At 37.1% G+C, this 26,166-nt stretch overlaps 7 protein-coding genes across 7 annotated transcripts; 2 read left to right on the top strand and 5 right to left on the bottom strand.

Annotated features, from left to right (window-relative positions):
• Positions 1 to 996: 996 nt before the first annotated feature.
• On the bottom strand, positions 997 to 1,941 carry PHYBLDRAFT_58954 (hypothetical protein; the record flags this gene model as incomplete). Its single annotated transcript, XM_018440412.1, has 2 exons — positions 997 to 1,713; positions 1,798 to 1,941. 2 exons carry the CDS (start codon positions 1,939 to 1,941, stop codon positions 997 to 999), a joined length of 861 nt encoding a protein of 286 aa, XP_018297953.1.
• A 3,554-nt stretch (positions 1,942 to 5,495) lies between these two features.
• PHYBLDRAFT_184973 (hypothetical protein) lies at positions 5,496 to 8,408 on the top strand (the record flags this gene model as incomplete). Its single annotated transcript, XM_018439011.1, has 5 exons — positions 5,496 to 5,523; positions 6,264 to 6,345; positions 6,444 to 6,448; positions 6,501 to 7,384; positions 7,483 to 8,408. The coding sequence occupies 5 exons, from the start codon at positions 5,496 to 5,498 to the stop codon at positions 8,209 to 8,211; spliced, it is 1,728 nt and encodes a 575-aa protein (XP_018297952.1). The 3' UTR covers positions 8,212 to 8,408.
• Positions 8,409 to 8,971: 563 nt separating this feature from the next.
• Positions 8,972 to 10,413, bottom strand: PHYBLDRAFT_75715 (hypothetical protein; the record flags this gene model as incomplete). The annotated part of the gene is made up of 7 exons (XM_018443090.1): positions 8,972 to 9,266; positions 9,365 to 9,453; positions 9,522 to 9,617; positions 9,695 to 9,821; positions 9,905 to 9,961; positions 10,139 to 10,271; positions 10,325 to 10,413. The coding sequence occupies 7 exons, from the start codon at positions 10,411 to 10,413 to the stop codon at positions 9,033 to 9,035; spliced, it is 825 nt and encodes a 274-aa protein (XP_018297951.1). The 3' UTR covers positions 8,972 to 9,032.
• A 190-nt stretch (positions 10,414 to 10,603) lies between these two features.
• Positions 10,604 to 11,485, bottom strand: PHYBLDRAFT_157378 (hypothetical protein). Its single transcript, XM_018433610.1, has 3 exons — positions 11,014 to 11,485; positions 10,909 to 10,945; positions 10,604 to 10,716 (listed from the first exon to the last, which is right to left on the bottom strand). Exons 1-3 carry the CDS (start codon positions 11,369 to 11,371, stop codon positions 10,665 to 10,667), a joined length of 447 nt encoding a protein of 148 aa, XP_018297950.1. The 5' UTR covers positions 11,372 to 11,485; the 3' UTR covers positions 10,604 to 10,664.
• Positions 11,486 to 12,328: 843 nt separating this feature from the next.
• On the top strand, positions 12,329 to 14,031 carry PHYBLDRAFT_162961 (hypothetical protein; the record flags this gene model as incomplete). Its single annotated transcript, XM_018434712.1, has 3 exons — positions 12,329 to 12,543; positions 13,628 to 13,685; positions 13,936 to 14,031. The coding sequence occupies 3 exons, from the start codon at positions 12,329 to 12,331 to the stop codon at positions 14,029 to 14,031; spliced, it is 369 nt and encodes a 122-aa protein (XP_018297949.1).
• Positions 14,032 to 17,327: 3,296 nt separating this feature from the next.
• Positions 17,328 to 18,546, bottom strand: PHYBLDRAFT_162960 (hypothetical protein; the record flags this gene model as incomplete). Its single annotated transcript, XM_018434711.1, has 2 exons — positions 17,328 to 17,791; positions 18,165 to 18,546. 2 exons carry the CDS (start codon positions 18,544 to 18,546, stop codon positions 17,328 to 17,330), a joined length of 846 nt encoding a protein of 281 aa, XP_018297948.1.
• Positions 18,547 to 20,427: 1,881 nt separating this feature from the next.
• PHYBLDRAFT_74178 (hypothetical protein) lies at positions 20,428 to 21,212 on the bottom strand (the record flags this gene model as incomplete). Its single annotated transcript, XM_018442997.1, has 2 exons — positions 20,428 to 20,534; positions 20,834 to 21,212. The coding sequence occupies 2 exons, from the start codon at positions 21,210 to 21,212 to the stop codon at positions 20,428 to 20,430; spliced, it is 486 nt and encodes a 161-aa protein (XP_018297947.1).
• Positions 21,213 to 26,166: the final 4,954 nt, after the last annotated feature.

Below are 26,166 nucleotides of genomic sequence, written 5' to 3'. Positions count from 1 at the left end.
TATAGGAAGTCTATTCTCTCAAGATTTACTTTGTCCAATTGGTCAGACTTTATAGATCGACGCTTGTGATTATGTGTATATTTGTATGTGTATAGTAAATAGGCGGTTAATTGAGTAACCAAAGAAGTTAATTAATTATAGGAATTATCTATGCATTAATAGAAAGAAAAAGAAACCTTGCTTTTGTGTATGTATAATGTATATGAGCTCCAAATCTCGCGTGGATCAAACGAAGTGCAGGTAAAATATGTAATGGACTTATTATCGCCTGAATTGAATACAAGCTGGTGTAGGCTAAAGAGTACATCACATTGCATTACCGTACAGTACAGTACGCCGTCACTTTGGAGTATTTTATATATATATTAAGGTATATTGCTTGTAAACTTTGGTGGGTATTATATCAGCCGATTCCCTGGGTGATATTCTATAAATTGAATCAAATATCCAAGAGCAATCTTTTTTTTTAATAAGGAGAAAAGAATGAAAGAGGGTGCACTGAATAGGGTGACACTGAATTGGTTCTTCATTATGTAGGGTAGCTATAACGAACCGTGACTTTTTGGTACTTGTTTTGGGTTCCGAAATCTATTGGCTCGGCACACCACATCCCCCTTTTTTTATCATTGTACAAATCTTCATTATTATTATTATTATTATTTTGTGTGCGTATTATTGCCCGTCCTGTCTTGCGTATTTCCATATTAAGCCTCTCTTCATTCATTAAAGCTTATTACATAATATATAGTCAATCAGGGCATGCCTTTGTGTGGTGGCTGTTTTTATTTTATTTTATTTTATTTTTCTTAGCTCGGATTTTGGTAACTAAAGGGACGATATAATGACATGTTCAAAAGAGTATATTATGAATATTAGGAAAAAAGTAAACTACGGGAAGTAAATTAAAATAATTATATAGAATGTATAAGCATAGTAAAAAAAAGTATACGAGTAAATGAAAGAAACTGTAAGCAGGGGCAAGACAATATATAGATATCAGAGCCGAAACCGCTCTTTGTACAAAAGGAAGGTGGGGGATGATTCCGTTTCTGCTGTCTCAAAATCAGTTAATGCTGGAAGAGACAATGAACGCTTGGATTTGAACTCTTCGTAGTCAATGTCAGAAGATGCACCGAGTGTACTCTCTGGGGATTGGATACCAGAATCAGAAGGGGAACTTTCGAATGTCAGGTCAGATGATTCGTAGACTTGTAAGCTATGTACTGGAACAGGGACGTAAATTGGAGCAAGAGTGATCCCGCGTCTTTGAGAAAATGATGTCTGGGTGGCTACGACTGGTTTGTTCTTCATGGCAGGCCAGAAAGAACTTGGTCGAGATGGGTCGGAAGAGGGATAGTCAGAATAGGTTGAATTGGATGGAGGAGTGATTTTGCGTAAGAGTGATGAAAAGAAACATGCGGAAGGAGATGGTTGTTGCTCGTAATGAAGGAGGGGAGGTGTCTTTGAAGAGAGTTTTGCGAGGCGACAGTGAATTGCAGATACCCACAAGTCCATTTCGATTTCTGACTGACATTCCAATGACCACGGACGTTGCTGTTTTGTGCTCTTATCTTTTTTACTATCTGACCCTACTGGGGATACTGTATTTAGGATTGGTTCTAGGCGAAAGCAGAATGGATGACTGGGTGTTGGCGCAAGCACTAATTGATCCACGTCGTTTAGATTCAATATCGAAGAAGGTGTTTCTGCATGCTTTAGAGAGAGAAAACATATGTTATTTATTTATTCTTTACACATTTGAACGACTTGTCATCTCTAGATGGCTTTGCTGCATACCTCATTTTTGTAATAGCGTAACTCTGAGTTGAGCAAGACAAAAAATCGAGATTGCCAGCGAGGTCTTCCAAAAGGACAGACAGTCAACTTGGAAAGTCTTCCAGCGCGTGGTGCATCTGCTGAATCCAAAGTAGTTTTCTTCATTGAAGGTGTATAAAGTAATGGAGAGGAAAGAAAGGAAACGATAACCTTCTTGCAGTCTCCTTTTATACTCTTCAATATCGTATCGTCGCAATATTACGATATACAGTCCCTTATTTTAATTTTCATTTTCATTTTTAGTTACTCTTTTGTGTGTGTGGATCTTTGATGTTTTTGTGTGTGTACACACATAAATATTATTACTTACTTACTATAGACCCCCCCTCCCTCCCTTTGATTTTGGTTAGGGTTATAAGCTAAATTTTAAATATGCAACAAAAGGGAATAATGGCAGTCCAACAAACCATTCAAATTAGAATTTTTACAAATCATCTTCGTTATTACATCCTTTTTAGACGTTTGGGACTTTCCAAAAGGGTTTCGAGGGATTTTTAATAGACCACCACAATCTCTTGATGTATATAATAGTAAAGACGCCCTAAGAAAGCCAATCAATTGATAAGGGAAAGAAAATAGGCGTTCAGGTACAATGCATCACAATGACATATACATAATGTGCATTTATTATAGTGATCCAGGTGGCAAGCTGTTTTTGACAAATATAATACATTGCTATACTTTCAAAAGTCGATCTTTCTCAAAATATATACGACTCCTTTTAATAAAATATAAAAACCAGTCAAGTGAAACAATAACTCCCTAGGCAAAACGTTGTGTTGCTAAAAGGAAATGCTGATCGAGAAGAAGGTACTTTGTCTTTAAATTAATGAAACACGTATAAAAAGCTGTAAACATACAGCCATCGCGATCTAAAGCAAGAGGCTTATTTACATTTCCATTTCGAAACATAAAATGATAATAGCAATATGTACTGTACAAATCGAACAAAAATTAATAATTTGTACAAAAGAATAAATAGATAATGAATAACGAACATCTGAACATAGCAACCTTTTTGTTTTTTTTGTGAAAGTCTATAAGAAATTCAAGGTTTCTTCTCGATATTCTTTATTTAAAGTAAATGGTAATAGGGTCTAATGCACTAATGTACATTTGAAGCAATATACATATTTTACAATGATCTATTTATTTAGATTGAGCGCCAAATAGGAAAGTGGGAAAACAATTCTTAATGACTCTTATTTGGCGTCTTTAAAGCAGTGCGCTGTCAATAGATAAAATGAAGATGCGGCGCGAATACCAAAATGTAATTTCTTCACGACAGAGTTTTCTATATCAAGCTCTTTCTGATTTCGTCTCACTTTCTATATGAACAGACTTCTCTCCGACCCGATCCTCATATTGGGACCTTTTTTTTGGTATGCTGTGATACTGCAGAATAGTGATATTTTAATAAAATAGTGATCTTCTGTTACTTATATGAAAAATTGATACTCGAGATAATTCTGGAGAATTAATGTGACAAAACCTTCAAGGCAAAATAGCACTTCTTACTATTGTGCTTAGTTTATTGAATACGCTGGGTGCACGGTGCTTAATACGATTATCTAATGCATATAATAGGCACAGATTTAACCCCGGTTTTCTTTCGATGCTGGAGGGATATGTTTGATCGCCATAATTTCCCAAAATGGCCCAGACTTGGAAACGCCACGAACCTAACCAGACAAAATCCCCAGAAAGTTTTTCTTGCTATTGTTATTATTACTATTTTCTTGTTCGATCGATGTTTAACCCTCTCTTATTTTTTAATTTTTTTTTTGGGTTTGGGACGACATACTGGTGTAGACTCGCTTCGTTTTTCTAGATATGTCAATAACTATTCTTCTATATAGATCAAGTATCTCAAACCCCTGAAACCAATTGAAAAGAGTTGAAGAGGTCAATTTTGGCTTTTAGTTCCACCTTGAGCTTGGACTCCTTTGTCTATAGAATTGAAGAGCAATGGATAGAGAAAGTAAGCTCTCTAATCACGTTTTACTTGGCTCATCATTGGAGCTTTTCTTTTTCTTACCCCTTGAATTCTTAAGCTATGCAATCTACACACCTTTTTTCTACATTATTCTATTTTTACACGGCTGGTCGTATAAAGTCAAGGTATCAAATACACGCATGCATTTATTACTGAAAATAACTGATTCACTGTCATACATCAAACACACCTCTCTTGGTCAAATCTCCCTTCTTCTTTCTTGAAATATCAAAAAATAAAAAATTATAGTAATATGCGTTATTTTTCTGTTAAAAATGCAATAGTCTATTTTTTTTAAAGCTATCTCTACAAATTTCGGTTCGGCATTTATTATGGCTATCATACAAAGAAAGAAAGAAAGAAAGAAAGAAAGAAAGCAAGAATGGTCCATTGTGTTTTGGGAAGCTACCATGTAAATTGAAATCAGACTTGCAGTTTCCTCTTACTGACTCGAGTATTTTTTATTATTATTATTTGGGTCAAGTGACGATTGAAGGCATTCGAACAATGAAATTGAAACAACTCAAATAGTTCAAAAGGGGAGCTTTGAGTAACCAAGATCCAGCATATACAATCTATAATCTACAAAGCATTACCATACAGTAATTGTATTAACAACAATAGTATGTGCAGTAGTGAGGACATATCTATTTTACGTACAGTATATATTTGTATATTTGTATATATAACTAATGTAGGCTCATGATATGTTGACGTTGCTTTTCTACACTCGGCATCTTCTTTACGTTACCATTTTAACGATAATTAGAGGGTGAGTGCAGCGTGGATGAATTGATATTTCAACCTCGTGTTTTCAATATATTTAGGAAAATCAGACAAACAAACCCAATGCCATCATTATCAATTTACAAGACTCGAACTATGGGCGTTTTGAACCAATTTGACGTACAGAAAGCACATCCTCAGATTCTGATAGGTTTGAATATGTCTAGCGTATGTTATATTAGAGTTGAACATTCGGTAAACAGCAATAGGAGTTGAAATAGCGTGAGAGTGCAGATAATGACTGTATATGCTAATTAAAATGTTTTCTTTCTGTTTGAAGATACCACTAGGCACATATTATAAATCTGATACAATAAATAGATTAAATACCTTTTCTTTCTTTATTTCTTTCTTGCAAATATATCTTGAATAGATATTTTATGTATCCTTAAACTAACTAGCTAACAAGCTTACTAGCTAACATTTGCTTCATTGGAATACGGTCACATAAGATTATTTCTAGCCATTCTACTGCCTCGATCTGATCTTAGTGTCGTACGTTAGATATAGTTTTAGGTACAAAAGAAACTATTGGATGTTTCAAATAAATTATATATATATATCCATTGAGCAGTCCCCTTTCCTTTCCCACTTGATCTCTTTCTCTATTTGGCCTTTTTTTTTGTTTCTTTATGATGTGCAACACAAGAAGACAAGAAGACAAGAAATAAAAGTAATACTGTAATACTGTAATACTGTAATACAGTAATACGATGCTTGACTTCAATTTTATAACGTAACATTGACCCTTTTTTGCGTTCATATTGATAATTTATTGAACAATAACCCTTGGCTTTATTACAAAGTATCCAAATCACTAGCAAACAAAACTAAATAAGGTCAGATCAACGGGTATTTCAATATATAAATCAACAAAATGATAGTATTATTATCAAGAATATCAGGTAATCATGGGCTTGTTTAATATGAGTCATTAGAGTTGGTTACACTGGTATTGTTTGTACAAACGAAAGAGTATACTTTAGTTCCTGGTCTCAGATATCAAACCAAGATTAATAATATATATAAAAAAGAAAACTGGCGGCTTAAAATCGATAGTTGAGTGCATTATTGTTTTTGTTTTTTATTTTAGAAAGTCATTTGTGTGCATTAGTATTAAGCATGGGAATTCGGTAGACAGAAATGTTTGAAAACCGGCCACAATCCTGTTATTTTTTATTTCATTTTATTCTTTCCGTTTTGCTTAAAGAAGACTCGTATTTGGACCCAACTGGTCCAAATGGACTTTATATCGAGACTTTTAATTGTTGATTTCTTGTGTTTAGCATATTCAGTACTATACCAAATGACCATTTTACCTTGATCCAATCATCTAGTAATATTCTTTCAAATAAACTCATATATTATAAGCAGTTATTAGAAGAAAGCAAGCAAGCCAAAACAAAAAAAAAAAGACCTGAACATCAGGCGACTGGGATGGAAAATCGACAGGAATGGTGATAATAGTCTATCAAACATAACAGCCGGTTTCAATTTCTCTTACAAGTTTGTCTGCCTACTAGACTCAGATCTAAAGGAACAAAATCCAAACTGTGAATTATTGGGTGGCTCTTTATTAGCATCTTTCCTATACTGTCAATCTAAAAAAGCCATACGAGCTAAAGTTGATTAATATATTATCTAGTGAGTGTAGTATTCAAATCTACTAATAAATACAGCCTAAAACCTGACAGTACAGCTATTGTGGACGACAGAGCTGTCAGCGGGTAATCCCGTACAACCCACATTGTCAAGTCGTGAATCATAAAAACAACTCACGGACTGGGTTTGAATTAGCAACTGTTTACTTCTTTCTTACTTTTAGTGGTGGTAATGATAAATGCCTATGGACTTGTTTTATTACTGTTCTGTCTGTGTATAGTCTATGCCACAGAAGAGCAAAACGACATACTGATCCCGTTTAATGACCCCAACATCATGTATTTTGGGCGATGGCGCACCTCGACCAACAGCATCCAAAGCGGGTGGCCGGGTGCTTATTTCAAAACAACTATATACGGGCCACGGATCCGCCTTATTCTGAAAGGCCCCACACATGTCTATGTACAGATTGATACCGAGAAACCAAAAGATTACAGAACTCAGTCTGAAAATGGAGAAGCGATCGAACTTGACATCACACCCCAAATCGATCTCGGGCAAGGTCCCCATCAACTAACAGTAGCAGCATGTACAAATGCATCGATCGAACTTGAGTCACTGCTACTTTCAGACGAACGAGGTACTGGACCAGTAGATGTGCTAAGCTCGACAGTTGAGTTTGTAGGCCATGATCTGACACTTGGAAAGTACACAAGCCAAACAATCCTGACAAGTTATGCCTGGGCAGTCTCGGAAATTCTCGGTACCGAACATGCCCAGATCGCTTTACCCGGGGCACGTCTTATGGATGGAAAGGATGGAAGAGGGATGGAAAGTCAATACTTTGAGTGGAGTCCCTCTCACACCAAGGAAGCTAGGGCCAAATGGGATTTCTCGAGCTACAAGCCCGCTGCAATTGTTATCCTTCTTGGCCGCAACGACTATGGAACCGAAGCTTATGAACAATCCCTAGAGCGCTTTCTTTTACAAGTGCGCACACACACTGGACCAGCATCGATTTTAGTGCTTTCAGAGCCACTGGGTGAAATGGTCCGGTCGTCACAACTGGCTGTTTCTCGTAGAAACGATTTAGGTGATGAAAATGTTCATTTTGTGGATACGACTAACTGGGTGCGTTATGGTCCTAGTGCGTTTGTCGATCCGGTAAGCAGAAGATTTTCTTTTTCCTTTTTTTTGCGGAGATGTGATATTTACAAAAAAAGAGAATATTTTCTCATTTATTTTTGGTTCGTCATTGTTAGGGGCACCTTAATGATGTAGGTCATCAAACAGTTGCTCGCAAACTAGCACCCCTTTTGCAGGCAAAACTCGCACGTCCTCGACAGCCATTCCCTGGTCCACTGCCAAACCCTACTTTACCAAATGGATGGCAAACAATGGACGTTGGCCATGAGCTGTCTATTGGGCTGCCTGGATCAGTATCCTTTGACTCGGGCAACACATTTACGCTGTGGGGCTCGGGAGCTGATATCAGTGGTACGCGCGATGCGTTTCGTTTTGTGTATCAAGCATTATCTGGTGATGGTACTCTTGAAGCTACGGTGGAATCACATTCAACATTTGCCAGCTGCGCCAAGGCAGGTATCATTATTCGTGAACATCTCTCTTTGGGATCCCCTCACGTCATGCTCGGAATATCTCCTGCGGATGGCCTTTTTCTCCAGACACGTTCACAAAATATGAATGACACCCGTCTCCTCAAGAAGTCTCGGGCCTCTCCTCCTTACCGCCTCCGTCTTATTCGGAAAGACAATGTCTTTGTCGCCCAGATGATGCGTACTTCCGTTGCTCCCCCAATTTGGGACACTCTAGGAAATGTCTCGACAACGTTCCTTGCCCGGGACGTTTATGCTGGTCTTGCCGTAACCAGCTGTGATACTGCAGTCGTCAGCGTTGCCAAGTTTGTCGACGTTTCTCTCCAGGGAGGTGTAGGCAGTGGAAGTGGTCTCCGTTTTATAGATCAGCATTAGCCAAATTACCTCTTCTTCTTCCTCTTTCTCTTTCTCTTTGTACAGACCCTTGTTTCCCTTTACTTCTTTTCCTTATAATGCCCTGTATCATATGTGCTCTAGCTATTTTATATACAAACAAACAAAGTATACATATACTATATCTCTCTCCCTTTCTCTTCCTCTTTAAGAATAAAAAAGGGTAATTTGGGATATTTAAAAATGACAGTTAAGCAAAGATGACACTTTTCTTTTTCTGTTTTTAGTGAAAACAAAATAAGCTTTAAACAAGCATCTTGTTCAATACGCAAATTAGAATTAACATATATATATTGCTCAAGTAGTCCAATATAATATACTGATATGAACATATACAAAATCATACGATTAGATTACTCGTAATTTGTATTTACTTGTCTCCTTATTCAACCAACAATAAAATACAAATATATCCAAGAGAATATTGTTGATCAAAGTTTGATATGTATGTCGTTGATTTGAAGCAGTACTGTTTCTCTTTATATATATGTACAGAACTGTATATAGTAACTAGTTATATATACATTAATATACATAGCCAGTATTGGTAGAACTACACTAGATGTGGTTACAGATTTTCATTTTTTTTTACTTTTTACTTTTTTAGTTAAATATGTAAAGCTCAATAAACCATGATGATTATCATTTCAAATATATATTTACATTTTAAGTTAATCTCTTTCATATATACATACATATATCATGGGTACTGTAAATGGTCTAAATATAATATACTAAAACATTTCTAACCATTACAAAAAAAGGCATGGCGAATTTTATTTATTTATATTTTTGCATTTTGATTACTGCTTCTTGGGCTTGCTCTCGAAACGAGTTGGGGTCTGGATACCGGTCAACCAACTTACACCGGTTGCCACAACAAGAACAAAGATCAAACTGATAGCTAATCCCATAAAGATCGCAGGGCTGAACAATTGGTACTTGGCAAACACGGGCAAGTTGACAGAAGATGCCTTGGGAGCACGGCGGCTCAAGACATCAGCCAGGGCTCTCTTCTTCAAGGAAGAAGTCTCGGGCTATTGTTAAATATCCATAATCAGTAAACATATAATAGAATAGAATATATCTTATTCCACTAATAAATAAAGGTTGGATCTAATATGGCTTTACTTACTGTCTTGGGTGTGCTGGATGTGTAGATCACAATGTAGTCATCAGCAACCTTTTCTTCAATGGCTTTGATAAATCTATCAATTTTGAAATCTATTTGTCATTGTATTAAATCATTTGTATCACTATCCACTCTGCAGTTTATCTATTTATCTATTTACCATTCTCTCTGAGGACCTCGGCATCCTTTCCAGCAGGCAACATCATAAGAGCTACCGAGTGAGACTTCTCGGCATAGATGTCACCAGAAGTAGCGGCTAAATGTACACACACATAGATGCATTAGGCCAAAGTATGTTTGTTGTATCTGCCTATCTATATATTTTGTGCTTACTCTCCGAATCAAGAATAGATACAGTGCTGTCACATTGGCTAGCAATATCCATAGCCATCTTGTTGAGATCAAGAGGACCAGAGATATACTCATACTGTACGCGGGAGCCAGCGCTGCTAACGTGCTCCTTTTTATTTATTTAAGCATGTTAATTAATATGAGCCAATAAAACTGGAAATATAGCAAATCATATATTTTCTGTTAGTATACCTTCAAATGTTCAAAGGACTCTGTGTAGTCAGAGCGAGAAAGATCACTACGGTGAAGCTAGCATTATAAAAGATCGATAATTAAAACCGGGGTTGTTAGTTGTGCGCCCATGCATATACGCGTAAAATAAAATAAAAAGAACAGCGAAATGAAAATAATGAGGTAAGGGATATGCTCACAGCTATTAGCTATAATACTTCCTTTTTTTTAAAAAAAAATATTATTTTAGTTTACCTCTGGCTGGTTAATGACAGCAACCACCTTGGCATTGCACACATTAGGGCTGAGAGAGGCAAAGATGGAAGAAACGGCCAATTCAGTACCGAGGTAGAGTTGTTCTGTGTTGGTCAGAGAAGGCTGGAGGTAGCTAGAGTGATAAAGAGCGTAAGAACCAACAGAGAAATGAGTTACTAAACTCACTTCTTGGGAGACCACATAAGACATGGCACAGTGCTTTCAAAGGCTACTACAGCCGAGGCCAGCGAGAGGATGGCTGCGTAAAGCTTCATGGTAAATGTCGGGACGAGAAGATGCTTGAAGGGTGAAGACCAGCGAATAATGCCCCCTACGTCGTCTCGGACGTGACTGTCTTACATGACACACGTTACCTCCTGTTGGCAATGACGAATGAACATGTCTAAATGAATCCAACGAAGGATTCCTCTTTTCTGTTTAATATATTTTCTCTTAATTTTTATTACCTACCTACGAAAAAATATATATATATAATATGTACAAATATAGTACATTTTTATATACTTTACATCTCAAATATAAAACCAAAATATTTGGAGGACAATGTAGGACAACTGGTAACAATTATTTCAATGTTTATTTGGAAATGAAGGGAAGAGAATACGAAGAAGAGAATAAAAGAAAACATACCTTTACTAAGAAAATGAGGTATTTTAGTAACTAATTTGATATATAGTTATATTTTTATAATTGATGAGAGACTTTATGCTTTTATTTGATTCTGTGTTTAAGAAAACCTTGGACTTTAGGGGGGAAGGGCGGGGAGAAGGCGGAGGTGGAGGATTAGTAAGCAAATAATAATTAAAGGTCGTCTTGGTCGTTGTCTTCCATCTCATCATCTCCATCATCTGCAGACAGATCATCCGATTTAAAGTCCAAGTCTTCCGGTTTGTCAAAGCTTTGTGCCCACAGCACAAGGTGTATAGGGTCATTCACGGAAAGATCATAATTTATAAATTCCAAAAATTCGATTTCCATACGCATTATTCGAACAGCTCTATCGTCAGTCGGGTAGTGTATAACACAAGGTATATCGCTCGTAGGCACTGTCGATTCTTTAATAGGTGCTTTAGGTGACGTTGGAGGAGTAATTAGATGGAGGGGTTTTTTTGAATCGGCAGTTGGTGCTGTTGGTTTCGGCTGTGATGCTGTATGCTGAGAGTTTGTGTGGATTATGGTACGAAGGTTGTCGTGAAGAAATTTTGAGGCCATTATATAAGCTACCATGATAAGACGAGATCCACAACCGGTGGTTCCTTTGATTTCGATATATTTCTACACAGTATGATCATTTAAAAAAAAAGATCTAATATGATTTCAAAACATATTCACATACCTGTTTTAATCGTTGAATGTAGCTGACGGCTATCAAGAGAGTTACGCTTGGGCATATTGTAGGCATTGATAATGGACGCTCGCAGTATGTCTGAAGAGAATCCATCAAAGATGTGTGTGTGCTGAATGCAGTTGTGGCTAATAGATTAGTCATCAATCGCATCAGACTGTATACTCTTGATGGTTCAGGTTTGGTCTCCCATGATCGAGCCACATAATTTGCTAGATAAGCTACAGAGTGTGTGTGGGGCGGGTAAGAAAATTTCTATGTTGAAATACACTGCTAAGCACTTGCCGACACAATTGGGAGATAGAGATCTTCGACGATTGATCTCTATGGCTTGGAGAAACCCACAAGCCTGGTTGTAGTTAACGCCTGCTAAGACTCGTTCGCGGTAGGTGGAAGATTTCGGAGCGGAAGTATTGTCTTTGTCAGCAAGTGTTTCTCTGTGAGCGGAAGAATATGGTGACTTTGGTGTGGTATGTGTCCGTAGTCGATGTGAAGAGTGGTTTGGTCGTTTTTCTTTCATGTAAGAGCTTCAAGGGGGGAATAAAGTCGGAAGAGTAAAGGAAAAAAGAGTGCCTTGAATAATTTCCAAAAGGGCTTAAATACCGTTTCCGCTGTAGTGCATGATTAAGCACCAAAGCAATACAAATGATTATAAATTCCCAAGTTCGATTGGTGAGCACTCCGTAAGCGCATACTCCGATTCACACATTTTCGGTTCATTGAACATAACTCATCAGCCCTTGGGCTCAGATAAACCAAATTGCGCAATACATGAAGGATGTTGCTTTCCTAATAGAACATCTGTATTACAGTATTAAACACTGATGGCTACAAACAGTTTTGCTCTTTCAAAGAATCCATCTTTTTCTTCTGAACACGATATAAAGTCTGATCCAGTAAATAAACCAAGTACGCATGACTTGCAAATTTGGATTTATAAGCTGTTCCCAGATCCTCTAAATTATCCAGAAGAAAGATTGATAAGCATTGATACCAAGGAACTGGACATAAAGACACGGATTATCAAAGATAATACAATGTATATACACATATTTTCACAAAAGAAAAGAAAAATGCCTTGACACTCAAAGGAACCATTTGGTAATTTGATCCCATGTAGCTTCTTGTTTTATTAAAAAATAAAAATGATCTGTACAAAACTAGTGATACAAGAGAAAGGAAAAAGAATAATTTAACACGACCTAATGACGATATTAAATTTTGTTAAAGGGACTTTTTTTCTAAAGAAAATAATAATATTAATTTAAAATTGCCTTGAATTGTCTATAATATATTAAATGTTAAAAATCATTAGTGGAGTAAGATATAAAGAACCCTGTTGAAATCTCTCTGAAACTTGGATTCCGTGTCAATCGAAAATAACTTTCAAATCTCAGAACAAAGGGTGTGTATTTTCGGTTACACTGTGTGTTTACCATCTGTTTGACCAGTATTTATTTATCATTCTTTAAAATTCCGTACTCGCGTAATAAGGAGGGATTGTGCCGAACTAAATAAAAGACACGACTCCTATGAAATCAAAAAAATATATCGTAGTTTCTCTATCAATACCATACTCTAGACTTAGAAACAGCCTACATAGTTAGCAGTCTATACAAAACACAAATATCTGGATTCTTTATCCAATATATGATGAAAATCTAAAAAAAAATCTAAAAAAAAAAATTGGTTTAATATGCAAACTGTATTATATATTTTTTAACCTTCTTTTCTAAACTATAATATGAAGGTTTCCAGAATCATCAATAGCAAAACAACCCCAAGTTCTTGTCTCCCTTTTTAGTATTGATCCAGTATATGTTTACTAAAATATAAATAGCACGTCCCAACATATATTCTATTACTTGTTCTTATTAACAATAATAGTAAGAATAATAGAAGGGAATTGCTCCAGTTCTATAAGATCTATTTGATTTGTGAGATGTAATGATCTTTAAAAACAATCATTTCTCCTGATTTACAGAATTTCATTATTATCATCATTGCTCTTAATATTACTACAGCAGAAGATTTATAATGCTGACAAATCGTTTCGACTTGGTTCTCTGGATATCAGCCAACTTAGTTTGACTTTACCAGACTGTATTTTTATTTTCTCCAAGTATTCCACCAAAGTGGCTGTGGGATTTCAGTGTAATTATTAACATTAAGAACAAAACGGTATGATTTGTCATCAATTTATACAAAGCACACTATATGTACTAATATAGTGGAAGAATATCCTTTATTATATTCTATTCGAACTAACAAAACATTCTTAAAGCAAACAATGTATATGGTGCCGTTTTGTTTCCTTCTCCTGTCTTCTAACGTTGATTATATACATAAATATATATGTGTGTGTACTTGTATTATATATATATATATATATATATATGTACTCTATCTAATGATATGTACTCTCAAAAAGATATTCAGATGTATTACACGGTCCACAAATGGCGATAAACGTAATGGATTTGACAGAAATATTTATTTGCCTTTCTATATCGATTTTAACTTTTAGTAAAATCAACTTTTGTTGCTTTTGATACAGAGCGTATGATCTACTGCACCACCGTTGCTTTCAATTCCATACAATTCTTAGTAACTATTATGCCCGTTTTTTTTTGCAAGCACTGACTCTCCATGTTACCGACCTGAGAATATCTTTAACCATTTTTAGCACTAATTATGGGATAATTACACTATTCAACATATTTATAATGATTTAATTGTTTTTTTTGCTCAATACAATCTTACATTCATATTACTTTATAATGAGCTCTTGAAGAATACTTTGAATGGTAATAAAAGGCTAGAATCATGCATGCATACATGTATATATATTCGAGAAAACAAATACAGAGCAACATGTTTATCAATTTTAATACTCATGGTCAATATCTTTGCTCGTCTAACAGAACAAGAGGATAGATCTTACAAACAGTAAATATTTGAGTAAGGAGTAGTGTGCTGTAAAAGTAGAAAATACTAGAGTTATGCCTTAATTGTACTTGACCTTTTGGCTTGTTTTTTTTTTAAAAAAAATCAAGACAATAAAATCATACATAGCAATATATAAAGAAGAGTAGTGAGACAATATAATACAACAACTGGCAATTCAAGCTTACAAAGTACATAAAATAGTAAAATATCTCTTCTACATATTTCATCAAGTGCAGATTATTAATAATAATGTAGTATATCCTTTTACTTAAAATAATAAATTATAAATAAATGAAAGGCGCGACACAAAATACTGTGAATCAGAATCAGTTGAACAATCCAATTAAAATAAAGTACAGTAAATAGCCGGTACAGATGATATAAATCTAAATAATAAGTTTTATAAATTATATTAGGAATTTCACCATGCATCAGTCAAAGCATACGGGTCGGCTAAATAAAGCACGGACCACATACAAATGCATTGACTCAAATACTATTAAATATATCGAACATACTATTGGTATAAGCCTTACAATATTCTTTTTAACTTTATCAAGAGATAATACTGTTAAACAGAGGTAAGGCTCTACCTATCTTCCTCTCTCTACTAAATTATACTATTACCAGCGTCTTTGTTAGATATTTATTATTTAAACTTTGCAAATGGAATAGTTAGTAAAGGCGCTTACTAGAAAATTAGTAGGAGAGGTGTAAGTGTTTATTTACAGTATAATATCTCATTTTTTTTTTAAAAAAAAAATTATAAAATATCTACTGCAGGTAATGGACCATATTGCCTTTTTCTTTAAAAGAATAACTAAATAATACAACTCGACTTATAAGGGGGTTTCAACAGTCCTTTAAGCTTTTAAACTTAAGCTTTGAGTTTTAAAGCAGTAACCAATAATACGTAAGAGTTACTAAGTGTTTTTGAGTACCCTAAATGCTTCTTTCAGTTCTATTAAACACTGTGATAATATGATATAAGCTCAAAATAGTATTGAAAGATACAAAGATATTTTCATCAAGGTTTTATTAAATTTCCAAAAAAAAATTAAGCAAGGATGTATTAAAAGTTTAAAACTATTGGTTTTCTTTCAAGAGTTTTAATCTTTTTTTTAATGGTTATAAATTAATTTCAGCCAATTATACCTTGATATTTAAACTCAAAGCTTAAGTTTAAAAGCTTAAAGGACTGTTGAAACCCCCTTATAAGTCGAGTTGTATTATTTAGTTATTCTTTTAAAGAAAAAGGCAATATGGTCCATTACCTGCAGTAGATATTTTATAATTTTTTTTTAAAAAAAAATGAGATATTATACTGTAAATAAACACTTACACCTCTCCTACTAATTTTCTAGTAAGCGCCTTTACTAACTATTCCATTTGCAAAGTTTAAATAATAAATATCTAACAAAGACGCTGGTAATAGTATAATTTAGTAGAGAGAGGAAGATAGGTAGAGCCTTACCTCTGTTTAACAGTATTATCTCTTGATAAAGTTAAAAAGAATATTGTAAGGCTTATACCAATAGTATGTTCGATATATTTAATAGTATTTGAGTCAATGCATTTGTATGTGGTCCGTGCTTTATTTAGCCGACCCGTATGCTTTGACTGATGCATGGTGAAATTCCTAATATAATTTATAAAACTTATTATTTAGATTTATATCATCTGTACCGGCTATTTACTGTACTTTATTTTAATTGGATTGTTCAACTGATTCTGATTCACAGTATTTTGTGTCGCGCCTTTCATTTATTTATAATTTATTATTTTAAGTAAAAGGATATACTACATTATTATTAATAATCTGCACTTGATGAAATATGTAGAAGAGATATTTTACTATTTTATGTACTTTGTAAGCTTGAATTGCCAGTTGTTGTATTATATTGTCTCACTACTCTTCTTTATATATTGCTATGTATGATTTTATTGTCTTGATTTAAAAGTAATGGCGATTCAGTAGACCATATGTCTTATATCAAAAGCACTAGAAGTTGATTCTACTAAAAGGTAAATAGATATTTTTGTCAAATCCATTACGTTTATTGCCATTTGTGGACCGTGTAGTACATATCAATAGATGGAGTATATATATATATATATGTATATAATCAACGTTAGAAGAAAAGAAAAGAAAACAGCACCATATACATTGTTTGCCGTAAGAATGTTTTGTTAGTTCAAATAGAATATAATAAATAATATTCTTCCACTATATTAGTATATATAATGTGCTTTGTATGAATTGATGACAAATCATACCGTTTTGTTCTTACTGTCAATAATTACAATGAGATACCATAGCCACCTTGGTGGAATACTTGGAGAAAATAAAAATACAGTCTGGTAAAGTCGAACTAAGCTGACTGATATCCAGAGAACCAAGTCGAAATGATTTGTCAGCATTATAAATCTTCTACTGTAGTAATATTAAGAACAATGCTGATAATAATGAAATTCTATAAATCAGGAGAAATAATTGTTTTTAGATACCATTACATCTTACAAACCAAATATATTCTATAGAACTTATTAATTTCAAGCCTCGTTAAATAGATTTTGAATATTTCTACTGATTTGCTTGTTTCCGTCTGCGATTACCGAAGACAGCAAAGAAGCTAAATTCTTTAGTAACTTATTCAGTTCTTTGTTTCTTATTACTGTAATTGTTGAAATATTGTCTTCATATAAGTCTTCAATACAAGCAAATACTTTCTTAACCTTTCCACTTTGTTTACATTGACGTTTCAAAGATGCGACAATATTGAAATTCAAACTTGCTACAGCTCCATTGTCTCACACTTGAGTTACGATGTGCTTGAAAAGCTTTGACGCGGCCACAATACTGGAATCTCTGTCTTAAGTATGTGAGCGATATTCGATTGTCCATATTGTCCAAGGTCTTTTTCGAGCATCATCGGTAAATTTGAACGAAAATCGGTAACACGTGTAGGTGGACAATCGATCAAGCTTGGATCTTAGTTGGCGAAACTGAGAATGTTCATCGAACGGGTAGAGTACATGTTGATTAGAGGATTTAATTTCGTCAAGTTGTGTATTTGCTTTCATCATTATTTCAATTTCTTTAAGTTTGCGCTTTTCAATAAAAACCCTTGTTACCCTACTTGGCATAAACCCATTCGAGCTAGAGGCACCAACAATCGGTAATTGATTGCTTTTCAGACGTGTAGACGAAGCAAGCAAAACGTTCACGGGTTTTGCTCCCAACACTAATTTTTTAGAATTCTCATTATCAATTAAGCATAATCCTATATTTTGGTATCTTGTATCTGTGTGAGGTAAAGAAGACTGGGGGATGTTCCCTTTAGTTGATGGTGTTTTTTTTATAGTGCGCGTCCAGTTATAAGAGTTCTGAATAGATTTACCCGTAAATAACAAGTAACGACTTGCTTCCATCCATAAAAACAGCCTCTTCCAACAAATGAGCGCATATTTTAACTGCCATTGGATTTAAAGTTCAGCTGCTGTTTAACCAAAGTGAAGCCTAATCGTCCAACTCAATATAATTTGAGTTTAATAGTAACGCCCTACAATGACTATTCAATACAATATTTCGAATTGAACATGGTAGTAAATCGGGTTGACTGTCTTGGTAAATTGTTTTTCTCTTTTTCGGAATGAAGATTAGTGATGACGGTTAGTTTTCTACTTCAAGTGTCATTATGTTGCTAATACCTTTTGGCGCAGCCAGCAAGTAGTGTTCTTCCCCTTCGCGATCAACATAGACCACAGGTTCTAGGTCCCCTAATTCAGTTATCAATAGTTTTTTCTCTTGCTCTTTTTCAGGTTGTTGTAGTACATTGAAAGCTAATAGAACTGATGTCTTATAGTCATATATTTTAATATTGTTCTCATCATTTGTTTGATTTTTTGGTTGTGACGATGTTGTCTTAATGCTTAAAGCGGAAACCTTACAGACAGTCTGGCTGGACAGTCTGTACGCTGATTTTAGGTAAACAACCTTTCCTGGTGTGGGCGACATTTTGATTCTATTGAACCACAAATCGTGACCTTTTTGCTGGTATAGAATGACTCTATCTGGTCCGTAAGAATCCATCCTTATTATAATAATTAATAAAAGCCAGGATACAAAATATTCATAAAGATTTCCTTTTGTACTTTGCAAAAAATAGTGGATGAGTATTACCTACCAGTTGGTACAGTCAGACTCTGGGAATATGAGTAGGTGAAAAAGAGAAAGATATAATACGCGTAAGAAGGCCAATAAATAGTAAAATATTCAACAAGATTGCGTCACAAAGTGTGTAATGACAACAACTCATAATATTCTGCCTAACTGGCTATTTATATAGTGTATTTGTGACTAATTATTATTCATTTATTTTCAAGTCTAGATTTAGGGCGCAAACTGCTATGGATTGAATATACAGAATTTGTTTTTCATATGAGACAGTATTTTATTATTAAGTTGCCCAAATACAGGCCGTGGCTCTTAAGAGAATGAGGGTTAGGTGTCTGGAAATATATATATATAAACAAAGTGTGGGGACAAAGTAGTAAAGCTAATGCTTACAATGAATATATTGTGTTTTTTCAGGATACATCATTTTCCCTAGAGGATTAGAGAAAGACACGAGACTTGTGACATATAGTCAGAATTGATTAGTCTGGTTAAATAGGAAACGTCGTTCCCATAAGATTCCTGCAAAGTCTGACACCCAACTCAAAAGAATGTGTGTAACCATAAAATATTAATTATGAATGACATTGCATACTTTCAAGCTGTCAAGACTGACCTGCCAGGCTGTCTTTAAGGTTTTTCTATTTAAAATTACATTAACAGTATCATCCTCGACCAAGCTATTAGCATCTGAATTTCTGTCATCTTTTTCACTGTTGTTGTGAATTTTTGTATGTGTCTTTTTAATGAATCAAGATTAGGATATTGCTTCTCATCACAATATAGACAAACAAAAACCCCTTTATCATTCCGGATAACCTTTTTTGAGACTATTAAATAAATTATACATTAGTATTAAAAAACATGAAGCTTTAACTTGTCTTCATTCAACTCAATAGTGGTTTCTTTGGAATAACAGCAGTAAACATGAAGATTTAAGGCTTGCTTTTATGTAAACAATTTTTTACAATCTTGACAAATAGAAGAGCTCGTAGAATTAAGGATCAAAGAGAGGAAAGGCGTTAATCAGAAAATTTTGTAGAATAGGTTGTAAATCACTATGGCTAAAAAAAAAGTGGTAATATGTTGCTACTTTGGTGCACATCTGTCATTTTTTTATATAAGAGAATAGTTACCAAAGCTAAGACAAGAGATATGATATTAGCTCTCTGAGTCATGCTTTTATTTTCAGTTTTTATTTAAGTTGTTTTTGTCAAATTCCCTATTTATGCCTTTTGGTTATGCGAGTAAAATCAATTGTTATTTTTCTGCTAGCTAGTTTAATGGGTGGGGAAATAAAATTATTTTTATTCAGAGGTGGGTGTCTGCCATATCTCTTGTCTCAGCTTTAGCAACTGCCCTATTGTGGGTCGTACCTATCACAATATTTATAGTCTTTGCTTTGACTTCAGATATTGTATCCTTTTCTATATTATCTGCAGTAAAAATTGTCTTTACCAAGGCCAAATTCTCTTTATATTAGTTGTTTGACTTGATATAACATTTCTCAAAAGTATTATTATGTAAACTCTAGTTTATATGTATCTTGACCTGTCAAATGGGCACTCCTTATTATATGTCTCTTGGACTTGATGTTTCTTGTAGTGAATGAGATATGAACAGTGACATATCTATTCCTAAACTTTCTACCATATTCTTTATTCATCATACTACTGTCTTTTCTGATGCTGAAGATAGTTTCTCAACTGGGTGATCTATGTAGACCAGAAAGAACAAGTGATCTTTGAGTAGATCTATTTTCATTTTCTGTGTCTATTTAATGAAAGCAGCTAAAGTTTACACTAGGTATAGTGTAGGTTTTTCTTCTAGAAGTCTCAGATAAGACATCTTGAACTGTCCTTTTTTTGGTATTCTAGAGACAAGTGTGATCCTAATTATGAACTCTATAATATTTATTAAGTTGTTATCCTTAAGATCAGATTAAGTAGTAGATCAAAACATAATATCATAATAGTGGATACCTCTAATATCAGATCTGGAATATATATATATATATATATTTTTTTAGTATTTTATTGATCTGCTGCCACGCTCTGCGTGCAGCTTTTAAAATGCCATCAAAGTGGACTTAATTGAACAGATAAGAGATAGAGAGACAAGGGGGAGGAAATACGAAAATATAAGAAAAAAACGGAATGAAACAGGAGAGGAAATTAGACAGGAAATACTTAAGCTAGTGTACCGATGTGTTTTTCTATTACAGTGGACGCTTTTTGTGCCACAACGCCTGACAGAAAGGGTTGGTCATCAAAAACAAATTTCCAATGAGCACTCCAAATCGCTTTAGCAGTGACAGCGGAAAGGATAATCCAAAGGCCTTGATGGGAGGAACGTGGTGGGAAGCTGCCTCTGGTAAGGAGAAGGCAGATTTCAGCAAGGTTCCAGGCTGGGCAAAAGCGAGAGAGAATGACGTTCCACACCTGCCGTTTGATAGAACAGCCAAAGAAAAAGTGATACTGATCTTCAGTAGCATCTTGACAAAAGATGCAAGATGAGCTGGGGAAGCGTCGAGGTATAAATAGATTGAGACGTTTTCGGGCTGGCGTTCTATCCCAAAGCATTTTCCACCAGACTGTGCGACAGTGGTGGGGTATAGAGACAGACCAGAATTTATGCCATTGGACAGACAAATTTAGAGATGAGGGCACTTGCGGGCGAAGATGGCGTCGAAGAGATCCGGTGCTAGCTTTACCCAAACTAGTGTTGTCCAACCGTACCAAAGAAAGAAGTGAGGAAAGATCGGGGGAAGGGGTGTCAGTAGAAGGTCGATGTTCAAGGCAAGAGATAAACCAAGGACAGAGGACCATCCTTCCAGAATCAATCTGTTGGAAGAAATGACCGATATGATTACGTGCCCGAGAAAACGTACCACGAACCTTGCGGACAAGACGGTCATCAGTCTCCAGAGAAAATGCGTCAGAAACCAGAATTGTTTTCAGGTTCAGAGAAGAGTCAACAAAGGGTGGCACGTTCATCCATATTGAAGTTAATGGGAAGTGTTGGACCACAGTTGGCGGCAATTGCAAGTTGGATGGGAGAGAAGCTGGAAGAAGTGAGGTACAAGCGCGATGCAGTGGAAGAAGTGAAGTTGGGCAAGTTGCACTACTACAGGGAAACAAAAGTGCAATACTGGCAGAAGGAGCGCGAAAGTTTAGAGGAAGTATAAATTCGAGGTATGGCAGTATAAAGGAAGTAGAAGAAAAAGAGTGAGAATGCAAGATAGGGAGAATCCAGCGCAATTGAAGAGCTCGTTGTTGATGATCAGGATCAATCAGGCCCAAACCGCCTGATTTGCATGGCAGACAGAGAAGCGGCCAGCCAGGGCTACCAAAACCCAGTCGCAGGAACGAGCGAATATGAGTGCGAATGGCAGCAAAGAAAGATAGCGGTGCAGGAGTCACGTATAGCATATGCCATACTGAGCTGAGAAGAAGTGAGTTTGCCACAATACTTTTACCACGAACGGACAAGCATCTTTGAGAAAGTAGCGTGCAATGGTTCCTAAGCTTGACCAGTAAAGCCGCACGGAAGGTCTCAAGCTGGGACGGATGTGAGCTCAATGGGAAGCCTAGGTAACGGATGGCAGTGGCGGAGTGACGGTCATGTCAACTGTGAATATCAGCAGCATCCAATACAGGGCCCCAATCCAGATGAAATTGTCCAGACATAGCAACAGCAACTGTCTTATGGAGATTGACTTTCGCGTTAGAGGCTAAGCCAAATATACGCAAAAGGTTGAGTAGACCACTCATCTCGGCAGGCAGAGAAAGAAAGACGAGAAGGTCATCGGCATAAGCAAGAAGTTTGAGTGGAGGTGGTGAGAGCTCAGGAGAGGACGATGAGAGAGATGGCGGAACCAGAAATCGGAAACCACGGATGGCAGGAGAAGCGAGAATGGATCTAAGCAAAGGTTCGAAGGCCAGGTTAAACAGCAAGGGGGAGAGAGGATCACCTTGACGTAGCCCCCGGCTTTGTAGAAAAGAAGAAGATATGTGCCCATTCACATTCACGTGGATTTGAGTAGAAAAGAAGAGACCACAGATGGAGTCAACAAAAATTGTGGGGAAACCGGCTCTGGCCAGGACAAGACGAAGATACGCAGGGTGGACACGGTCATAGGCCTTCTCCTGATCCAAAAGAAGGGCAACACATGGGTCTTGGGTTATTTGTGCATGTGACATGGCAAGGCGTGTCAGCAAACCATTGTCAGCAATAAACCGATCTGCCATAAAACCCGTTTGGAATGGTGTTATGAGTGTGTCGATACCATATCGTAAACGGGACGTAAGCATTTTGGTGAACAACTTGGCGTCACAGTTTATAAGAGATATGGGTCGCCAGTTGCGGAGAGAGGTAGTGTCACCGGCTTTTGGTAGGAGAACAAGTACGGTTTCCAGCCAAGATGGAGGAAAAACACCATGCAATGCATTATTATAGACTTGAACTGCAAGATTTTGGACCGTTGGGTGACAGAAGAGCCGAGCCCATAATGGGTAGGGCAAACCATCCATCCCAGGACTAGAGTTGATGGGGGCGGCTTTAAGGACAGACAGAATGTCATCCAAGGTGACATCAGCAATGAGGTAGGCAGAGTCAGTGGAAGACAGACGGGCAGAAGGTGGGAATTTGTCGATAAGAGAGTGTGCAGCAGGATAGTCAATGGGTTCCGGCGAGTAAAGAGATTGGTAGAAAGAGCGAGTATGGCCAAGCAAATCCGCGGGAGAGGTGTAGATCGCGTCAGTGACAGGGTCGACAAGAGAGGAGATAGTTTTTGCAGCGGCTCGCTGTTTGAGCACACGAAAGAAATATTTCGAAGAAGTCTCGCCAGCTTCACACCATTTAGCACCAGATCTGGCAGCCAAGGTGGAGGCCCGAGACAATTGTATGGTGGCAAGCTCATGTTCAATGCGGAGAAGTTGAGAAGAACGAGTATGAATTGCAAGTTCATTTCGAGCACGATGAAGATGGCGTTCCTGATTTCGGAGTTGACGTTGAACTCGTTTAGAGTACGTTAGGGCGAGCTGTTTGATAGCATGCTTAATATGATCCCACCGAGAACCGGGAGACATGTCAGGAGAGAGAAAAGAGTCGGCCTTATCCAGAAAGTTGGTAATGAGAGCATCAAATTCATCATGCAGGAGATATTGCGTATTAAACCTCCAGACTCCAGAACCTGGTGGGCGAGAGAAAGGAATGGAGACTGCAAGAAGGCAGTGGTCAGTCCATAAAGGATTGATAAATGTTACATCAGGGCGTTCGGTAACAATGCTGTGTGGACGGAAAATGTAGTCGATGCATGTGCGGGTGCGAGAGCTGTGGAAAGTGGGTAACAGGGGTGAAGAAGAATTAGTGATGGCATCCACGCAATTACTCTGAATGTATCCTTTCCAGTCCAGTGGATGGCTGCGACGATGGCTAAGATCACAGTTAAAGTCCCCCAGAATAAAGGCGGGCAGGGAAGGAATGACAGTAGGGAGAGTGCGTGCTAATGAGGAGAAGAAAGTACGCTGGTGGGAAGGAATGTTGGGTGCATAAATAACCACAACTACAAAAGGATTAACACGATGGTCGGTATGTGTAACCTTGACAACGAGTGCACGGTTGTCAGGAGAAACATGCAGTTGAGATAATTGGAGGAGGGGATCGAAAGAGACGAGGCCGCAATGTGGGGTCCATAGGCTGGCCTGTGCTTGGAATGTAAGGTGAATAGATGAGTGATGTATAGGGAGTAAATGAGTCTCTTGGAGAGCAAGTAATGAAAGGGAAGGGGAAAGGGTACGAAGGTGTTGGATGAAAAGAAGTTTTGGGGATTGTGGGTTATTGATGGTAGAGAGGAGACCTCGAACATTCAAGGTTCCTATGCGAAGATGTTGTACAGTCATTTATGAACTTGGCTGACCTGAGCGGTCAGACTTTTCAGTTCCATCAGTCATAGGTGTGTTACCATCCAGATCAGTATACGGGAATGCACCTTGGGTGCGAGTCCGGAGAGTGGCCTCAAAAAGAGACTGTCGAAGTTCGTCATCAGTGTAAATTGCTGGGTTAATGCCATCATCGCAACTATGTAGGCCTCGGGCGCCTGGTGAGTGCTTGCTGGCATTGAGCCCACGGCCAGTCGGGTCATACATAGTTGTATCAAATGGAATTGGGGGATTGTCATTGTGTGGGGTCCGGTTTCTGGTCATCATGGCACGAGTATTCATCACTGATATGGAACGGCAACGTATTGTGTGTGTAGCAGGTGGGTTGAGAATGGGTGAAGCATGGGTAGGAGTCAAGGTTGATGAAGTGACTGGTGGTACGGGTGTCTCTATCATAGCGACCGAGTATTGGTGTGCGCGAAGGGACGCAGTATCAGCAAGTGCAATCTGCTGCTGCTCTTGGATAGCCCGCTCGGCTTCGATATTGTCTGGATGAGTGGGGCACTCGCGACTGTCTATGGCGTGACCAAGAACACCGCATCGTTGGCAGCGAGGTGCGCGGGGAGGACGTTTTGTGCAGGAGTGTAGATAATGCCCTTCCTCTCGGCAGTATCCACACACAGGTGTGATATCGGTGGAGCGGAGCTCAGCAAGGCAGGAAAGAGACCCACCAAGGTGGAGACGGCTTGGGAGACTGCGGACTTCATCTTGTCCAGAGGTGTCTAAATAGATAGTGGCTTCGCCACGGAAAGTACCACGGTGTGAGAGATAAGCTCTCAGCTGAACGATTTTGCCAAAAGGCCGGAATGCATTTTCGATGGGCTCGAGTAGATCTGTGCTAGGATCGCAGACATTAATACGGTAAAGATTAACCTTAACAATGTGGCTGTTAGAAGGCAATCTTGGTGTAGCAATGATTCGGGTGTTTTGATAGGTCAACCCATCGGATGTTGCTTTGGTGCGGGAGGAAGGGTCAGTAAAGAAGGCTTCTGCCAGAAGGTCTTTTGAGCAAGTATAACGGAGAGTGAGAGAGGTCATCCGGCCTACACGGTCAGAGAGAACATCATCCACGTCCCTTGTGGGAACGAGTTTTCCGAGATTAAACAAGACACTCATTGGATGGATGGTACTAGCCCATGCAGCGGATGCAAGATCCACAATCATATTCTTGTCAAAGTTGGGAGCAGTGAAGATGTGCAAAGATTTGTTCTTTGGACGTAGTGTTGTAGACTGGGCACAGTTAGGTGGGTTACCTTGCCGTAACGTGTGTGCCCTGTCCTGTGGGTTCAATCTCTCAGGGGTACTCATGTCAGAAAACGTTAATTGGTATTAACTTGTATCAGTTATATGAATTTCCGTCAGATCTGGAATATAATATTATTGCCATACACAAAATCATTATAGTCTTGACTTGTAATGTTTCATAATCAGATATACAGTTGTTGTGCTTAATTTTGGTGATACAAGTTCTAATGACTTGTTCTTACAAAAGAAGCAGGAATTAGAATGATTATTCATCAGTTTGTAATTTTAGAAATTTGTAATATTATTAGACACTACTTGAGTGTAGTCAAAGATGAAGAGCCATTTCAAA

This window comes from Phycomyces blakesleeanus (assembly GCF_001638985.1).
Source record: "Phycomyces blakesleeanus NRRL 1555(-) unplaced genomic scaffold PHYBLscaffold_2, whole genome shotgun sequence".
Lineage (NCBI taxonomy): Eukaryota > Fungi > Mucoromycota > Mucoromycetes > Mucorales > Phycomycetaceae > Phycomyces > Phycomyces blakesleeanus.
The sequence above is the reverse complement of the archived record's forward strand: the minus strand, read 5'-3'. Positions and strand labels throughout refer to the sequence as shown.

Coding starts and splice junctions, on each gene's coding strand:
- PHYBLDRAFT_157378 (XM_018433610.1), bottom strand. CDS start 11,371: ATGGCCTCAAAATTTCTTCACGACAACCTTCGTACCATAATCCACACA. Junction 10,946..11,013: donor CTTTAAATCGGATGATCTGT/CTGCAGATGATG, acceptor TTATTTGCTTAC/TAATCCTCCACCTCCGCCTT. Junction 10,717..10,908: donor CTTCTCCCCGCCCTTCCCCC/CTAAAGTCCAAG, acceptor AATAATTGTTAC/CAGTTGTCCTACATTGTCCT.